Source organism: Osmerus mordax, chromosome 12 (genome assembly GCF_038355195.1).
Source record: "Osmerus mordax isolate fOsmMor3 chromosome 12, fOsmMor3.pri, whole genome shotgun sequence".
Classification (NCBI taxonomy): domain Eukaryota; kingdom Metazoa; phylum Chordata; class Actinopteri; order Osmeriformes; family Osmeridae; genus Osmerus; species Osmerus mordax.
The window spans coordinates 7,857,026-7,864,606 of record NC_090061.1 but is presented as its reverse complement, the minus strand read 5'-3'; the positions used below and the strand labels follow the sequence as shown (position 1 = coordinate 7,864,606).

At 45.2% G+C, this 7,581-nt stretch overlaps 1 protein-coding gene across 1 annotated transcript in view; it reads left to right on the top strand.

Moving 5' to 3' along the window:
• The window catches only part of LOC136954093 (short transient receptor potential channel 7-like), an 18,437-nt gene extending 12,831 nt beyond the window's left edge, over positions 1-5,606 (top strand). Inside the window, 7 exon segments of the mRNA XM_067247630.1 lie at positions 2,511-2,562; positions 2,564-2,710; positions 3,217-3,289; positions 3,292-3,434; positions 4,415-4,495; positions 5,161-5,236; positions 5,467-5,606. Of these exon segments, the coding sequence (XP_067103731.1) occupies positions 2,511-2,562; positions 2,564-2,710; positions 3,217-3,289; positions 3,292-3,434; positions 4,415-4,495; positions 5,161-5,236; positions 5,467-5,606 (712 nt within the window).
• The last annotated feature ends 1,975 nt before the right edge of the window (positions 5,607-7,581 follow it).

Here is a 7,581-nt window from a genome sequence, read left to right as displayed (position 1 = left end):
AATCTCCCACGCAGACAGTGCATGTGTGTGTGACAGAGACAGAAATTAAATGAGTGCAAATGCACATGAGTGTGTTTGATAGCACATGCATGTTCAGTGTGTGTGTGTGTGTGTGTGTGTGTGTTCGTCAGTGACAGCTTGCTGCGTCCCTGACAGCTTGTCCTGGGGGGGGGGGGGGGTTGTGGTTGGAGGGATGGTGGCAGCAATAGGCATTGCATCATTGGCTCTCCATCCATCCTTCCATCCCTGATTCACTCACACATTCACCAGCCCTCTATCCCCACTTTTCTTTCGCCGTCCTTATCTTCCTCTCTCCCCCCCTCCCCTCTCGGGCCTCCTCCTTCTCTCCCTCCCTCGCTCCGTGCTCGCCCTGGCTGTGGGGTCATGAGGACTGTGAGTGTGAAGGCTCCCTGCTGTGTGCTGTCTATAGGGCCTGATTCACCTAATCACAGCTGGTCTAAAAGCATCCAGGCAGATACTGGCCCAAATGACGTGTGGAACTTTGTATGGACTGCACAGTAGTGTAGTGGAGTATGGTACAGTATACTACAATATAGTAGAGTATGGTAGAGTATGCTACAGTGCAGTAGGGCAGTTGAATATGATACTGCATGATACTATTATATGTATAGTGGAGTATGGTAATGGTATGGTACAAGCATGGAACTATGGTAGTCTTGTAGCATAATATGGTAGTTGGTAGAGTACAGTTTTGATAATGGTGAGTTGATGGATTTCTAATAGATATGTTTTTTTATATCTATTTTCTCAATGTAGATGTCTCTGGAGATGGATTATATATCGTAATTTGTTTTACAGTATGTTAGGATTTGGTGCTTGGAGATGAAGGGAATAGAAGTGACATGAACTATACAGCTCCAACCAATCAATCTGCTGAAAGCACTTTATTTGTTGTGTGTTGGACAATATCATTTGAGCTCGATAGATGGGGTGCTGAAAGCTAAATGGCCTATGTTTACCTGCTATCTTGTTTTATTAAAAACAACTTTCTTAATGCATTCATAAAACCCAGAGTGGGAAATCATATTGGACCCCAGGGAGAAAGTCTATTTCCAAAGCTTGATGCTTGTTCCCCTATTCCCTCCCCCCTAATCATACTTTATTAGAATGACACAACGTCACAGTAGCAAACCGCAAACCAGCCAAGCTTTACATTCTAATATATGGATACACACAGTCTTGGTATTGACATGGGGGTTTAGTGATGACTTCAAGACCTCGCCTTTAAAAAACAGGTCCGTCATGACGCACCTTCCACTGGGAAGCACAAAATCATAAACATTAGCAGCCAACGCTATAGGCTGCCACGGGTCTGTATATGAATGTTGCTACGCATGAGAAGACTCGCCTGTTTAAAGGAGACATTAGAGTTTTAATGGGCTGCATGAGCGCTGGATGTCAAGTAGGATCGATACTTCACTGTCACTCTGGTTTAAATGAGGGTTTGATATTTTGACTGAAGACTCGGTCCGTCTCACACACACATGCACGCATACACGAAGATATGACACACACACTCCCACAGTGTGCTGATCTTGAAGGTTAAGAGTGTGCATTTGTGTGTGCACTCAGCTTTTAAAGAGGATAACTTTATATGGAGGGGAGCGCTATCCCCAACATCCCCAACATCCCCGCCTCCCCGCCTCCTCTCCTTCAAATCCTCCCCACCTCCCTCCAGCCTCCAAGCCCCTCCGGCTACTCATTGAATATTTAGGCTTTACAGGACTTTCCTCAAAGTTTGTGTACATATTTTTTCAGACCCATGCAGTGTTTGCCTGCATGTCTCCAGCCCTCTGGCCCAGAGATTAACAGCGTCTGGGTCAATGGCGGGAACAGAACTTTGGGGCATTAAACAATCAACTTTGAGTCTGTGCTGAACCAGACTAGACTGGACTTGTTCCTGAATTTACCATCTGATTCACAAGGTGCAGCTCATAATTGTGATGCTTATAACCAAATTGAGGCTATGCAATCACGTCCTGGCCTTTTTACTTCACCGTCTGCTATGTGTGTGTGTGGGAGTGTGTGGTGTGTGCGTGAGGGTGTGGTGTGTGAGAGGGTATGTGTTGTGAGAGGTGTTGTGTGTAGTGTGTGTGTGTGAGATGTGTGTGAGGTGTGTGAGAGATGTGTGTGAGGTGTGTGTGTGAGAGGTATGTGTATGAGAGGTGTGTGTGTGTGTGTGTGTGTGTGTGTGTGTGTGGTGTGTGTGGGTGTGTGTGTGTGTGTGTGAGATGTGTGTGAGGTGTGTGAGAGATGTGTGTGAGGTGTGCGTGTGTGTGAGTGAGCAGAGGATAACGTGTTTTAAATTGGACAAGGCTCATCAGCTATTTCATCAGAACCAGCTCATAAACACCACAACAACACTACAGACATTACACTGAGATTTTCAGATTTTCAATTGACTTGTTCTTGTGTACGTGCGTGTGGTGCGTCTGTGCTTGTGTGTGTGCATGTTTGTTTGTGTGCACGTTTGTGTGTTTGTTTCATAGGGTGGAGGAGAGTTTCAAGACCTGTTCTGGGTCCATCTTTGGCCTGTCTGAGGGTGATTTCGGTCGTACTGAAGTATGACCATAAGTTCATAGAGAACATAGGCTATGTTCTCTACGGGGTCTACAACGTGACCATGGTGGTGGTTCTCCTCAACATGCTCATAGCCATGATCAACAGCTCCTACCAGAGATAGAGGTTGGTAACACCCCAGCATCAAGATACCATAAATCATATACTGTATATGGTTAGTGTGCCAATAGAACAGAATACAATTCTATGCATACAATTTTAGCATTATATACATTATAAATGATAAGTACTTTGTTTGTGTGATCTATACATGATGTATGCATGTTTGTGTGTGCTTTTATGTGTGTCTATGTGTGTTTGCTCATTCACAAAAATCGGATCAATACTTAATACACAACCAGTAAAGAGTTACGTTTTTTAATTTCTTCTACAAATATTATATGAGTCAGTTATGAAGTTAGCAAGCGTGGGGTGAGTGAATCACTCAATTGTGATTGATTGATTGAGTGATTGAGTGAATGTGCCATTTACTTTCATCACATGTATGTAAATGCAACTCTGTGTATGTGTTGATGTGTGTGTGTGTGTGTGTGTGTGTGTGTGTGGTGTGTGTGTGTGTGTGTGTGTGTGTGTGTGTGTGTGTGTGTGTGTGTGTGTGTGTGTGTGAGTGTAGAGGATGCAGATGTGGAGTGGAAGTTTGCCAGGGCCAAGCTGTGGCTCTCCTACTTTGATGAGGGTCGTACTCTGCCCGCCCCTTCAACCTGGTGCCCAGCCCAAAGTCCTTCTACTACCTGGTCGTGCGCAGCAAGGCCTGCCTGGTACACCTCTTTAAGGCCAAGGGGCATCACCACGACAACGAGCTAGAGATGGGCATGCTCAACTCACGACCAAAGGTCAGGAGGGAGAGGGTGGAGGAGAGGTGGGAGGGAGAGAGGAAAGGAGGGAGGAAGGCTCCCTAAACTAAATGGACGTTCAACAGCTTGAAAGAGCTGCAAGATACTATTGGTTTGCTAGTCCCTGTTCTACTGGCAAGCTAGTTCCTGTTCTGTTAGGACTAGGACGGTTTTTGCCTAGCCTGGTCCAGAGAGGAGCGTGCTGAACTATAAGCTGAGAACCTACAGAGCTGGGCTGCCGACGAGAAGAATCGAACCAGAGGCCCACTTTACATTTGCTGTTCTGGTGGGAAAATGTCAAGTTGGAGACCATCAGAGATAAAATCAGAGCTCATTGTTTGTGTGTGTGTTTGTGTTTCTACATGTATGAGTTTGTGTGTGTGTGTCTGTATATGTGTGCTTCAGCTAGCTCTGTGTGTGTGTATTTCGTCTGGGTTTTTAGGAGCCATAGCAGTTTGGTGCCATGTTTTTTGGAGCCATGCCAAAGACAATGCCAAGCTCTACGAATAGCATGTGTGTGTTTGTGTGTCTTTAAGTACATGCGCAGACATACAAGGATCCACAGGCGTGTGGGTGTGCTTCTTGTGCCAAAAACAGAAACATGTAGGACTTCAAACACTGGAACTAAACCTGGAGGAATAGAAGCAGGGCAATGACCCAGAGTACAACCAGCTCCACCAGCCCACACTGTTATGACTGCACAGAAGAGGGGCAGGCAGGCAGAGAAGTATACAGGAGTTCATGTTAGCAACACAGAGGGATCATTGAAGGCACTGGAGCATTGAAGGCACTGGGGCTTGGCGGACTGTACTCCGGTGGGGTGGTAGTTCTCACAGAGAGGTAGCAAAGTGTGGAGAATGTGTGAGGTGGTCTCAGTTTGTCATATGTTTAGGGTCAGATAGTTTTGGCCTTTAAGCTTTCTCTTATACATCTGTCTATCCGTCTGTCTGTCTCTCTCTCTCTCTCTGTTCTCGGTGCAGGTGGAACACTACAGTTCTCAGCTCCGACCCCGCGAGGAGTTCATCCCCAAGAAGCCCATCAAACACCCCACCAGATATCAGGTAAGACTGACAGAGGGTGGGAGGGAACGGGGAGGAAAGGAGGGAATGAGAAAGGGGAGGACAGAGAAAGAGGAGGAGAAAGCAAAAGAGGAGAGGTTGCGGAAAGAGAAACAGAGTCAAAAGGCAGAAGAGGATATAGAAAGAGAGTCAGAAGTGGAGGAGGGAGGAAGAGTGGGATGGAAAGACAAAGGGTGAGAGGAAAGAGAGACATCACATGAGTGGGAGGTTGTGTTTGACACCATGGCTTTATAATGAGCCGTTATAGTGAAGAAGACAGATGCTTCTGTCCTTTACTTTAACCCAGGGGAAATAAACTGTCCTTGAAGGCATCCTCTCTTCTTCATTGTCTTTCTTCTGACACACACACATACACGCATACATCCCCTTCTCTCCAAATTGAGTGTTAATGCTCATCGACCCTTGTCCTAGAGTTCCCATTACACCTACAGGAATTGAGTGACTGGACCTTCCCTATAGGCTGGACATCAATACGTAGCATTCACACAATGGCTCTGCAACAGTGAGAGGCTGGTCTCTGTAAAACACATCTTTGTTTGTGTGTGTGTGTTCCATTCTTCCTCCGTTTCTGTACCTCCACCATGTCCTGTTCTCTCCCCGTGTCCATCCCCTGCTCCTCTCCTCCTCCCTCTCCCTTCCTCTGGCAGAAGATCATGAAGCGCCTCATCAAGCGATACGTGCTGAAGGCCCAGGTTGACAGAGAGAATGATGAAGTCAACGAAGGTGAAAATCGAATCTCACTTAATGTCAACTTTACGTTCCACACCACATGTTGACAGTGTGTGTGTGGCGTGTGTGTATTTTTTTATAAGAATGTTAGTTTACATAATATCACGATCTATTTATGTAGAAATTAAGATTTATAACCATACAGGAGTACATACCTTCACAACATTACGAATGTCAAATAAACGTCAAATAAACGTGAGGTTGAACTTGTGTGTGTGTTGCAGGCGAGCTGAAGGAGATCAAGCAGGATATCTCCAGCCTGCGCTACGAGCTGCTGGAGGAGAAGTCCCAGGCCACGGGGGAGCTGGCAGACCTCATCCAACAGCTCAGCCACAAGTTCGGCAAGAATACAGAGAGGCAATGAGAGGGAGAAAGAGAAGTTCACGGGTGAGAATTGAAAGGCCTACTTGGAGGCCTTCAAACGTCCGAGAGGGTGAGGGAGAGTGATCAAGAGACATACAGACAGGCAGAGAGAGAGAGAGAGAGAGAGAGAGAGAGAGAGAGAGAGAGAGAGAGAGAGAGAGAGAGAGAGAGAGAGAGAGAGAGAGAGAGAGAGAGAGAGAGAGAGAGAGAGAGAGAGAGAGAGAGAGAGAGAGAGAGAGAGAGAGAGAGAGAGAGAGAGAGAGAGAGAATGGGAACTTACAGACAGGAAGGAAGGCACACTAGGGCTTTCAGCCACAGCAGAACAGCAGTGCGTCCTGGGGGAGAATCCCATGCACTGAAAGAGGCCCCGAACACGCTCTGCCAAAAGATATCATCTCAACATCGCCACGGAGACATGGGTTGAGCAAGCGACAGATAAAGAGAGAGAGGGGAGGGGGGGTGGATGGATGGATGAAGCCAGGGGGAGGGGCATGAAGAAATGGGGACTTGGTGACAAAAATAAAGAGAGAGCACTGACAGAGATAGAGAGAGGGAGGGAAAGAAAAGAATAATACAAGAACGTGAGAGAAAAACTAAACACTGTGACATGAGACATGAGAGAAGAACAGCAGCAACAAAAATCCTTTGTTGATTTCACATTGTGGTTCACACAAATGCACAAGCATCAGGGAGCTAGAGAGAGAGAGAGAGAGAGAGAGAGAGAGAGAGAGAGAGAGAGAGAGAGAGAGAGAGAGAGAGAGAGGAGGCTTCTTTTGAGGAGCACAGTGACAGGACTGTGGTCTGCCAGGACACAACATATCAGGCACTCTTATAAAAAAAACAGGCCAACTAATTAACACATTTAACACTGCCATATGACATAGGGAGTAATGCAGCAACATATATCCATAATCTCTTTGAGTCATTTACAAACCGTTTTAACACACACACACACACACACACAATCAGGGAATAGTGTGTATGCGTGTGTGATGGGTGCAGTAGTATAACTAGTCCATGCAATGCAATGTGATCCAGATCAACCAGACCACTCATTAGGGTTTTCAGAAAATGCAAGAATCCCATTGGCTTCCCAGTAGCTTCCATTAAAATGGTAGATTTGGTTTCTGCTGTGTAATACTGTACCTACCAGAGATATGAGGGTGATTTGAGGCTCTGCAGTGAAATTATGGCTTTAGAAATGAGCATTTTTTTTTTTTTACTTTCCTTAAGCTCTGATTGGAAAGGTCTTGATTTGTTGGACATTATCTTACTGTTGAACCTCTGGAACCAGAAACAAGTTACCGAACATTCTGGAACAAGTCCAAACACAATGGACCGGATTCCCAATTAGTTTCAGTCTACATGGAAATCGAGGTTATTATTTTTTGAGGCTATATACACTAATTAAACATGAAATAGGAAATCCATGTGTGTGTCAGGTTATGAAAGAGAGAAAGAGCGAGAGAGAGAGAGAATCTACGCTGTCACCTTCATGTTACCTGGTATAGTTGCACAAAACTGCATTTGTTTAAAAAAAAAACTAATTTCCTTCACAACAAACTAAATAGAGACTCAAGATACTGTATTTTTCACTTGTATGGGAAAAATATTGATGACAAATCTTGTATATTGTAATATTTTTGACCTTGTATTAAAATTATCAAATTGTTAACTTCATATTGAGTTGTTTTTGGTGTGAGATTCTAAAGGAGATAAACTAAAGAACGGTTTTAGAGGTTTGTCCTGTTTCTGTCTTTCAATGACAACCACTGAAGCAGACCTGGCATACATCTGGCAGCATTGTCCCTTTGTGTGCACTTGCAAAGACAACAGCAGGAGGACAAACACAGGCACATGCACACACAGCCCCTCCACTCTCTCTCTCTCTGTCTCTTTCTTTACCCTCTCCCTCTCTCCCTCTCTCTTTAAAACCAAATGTAGCCACACATTGGCACGAGCATGAAACCACAAGA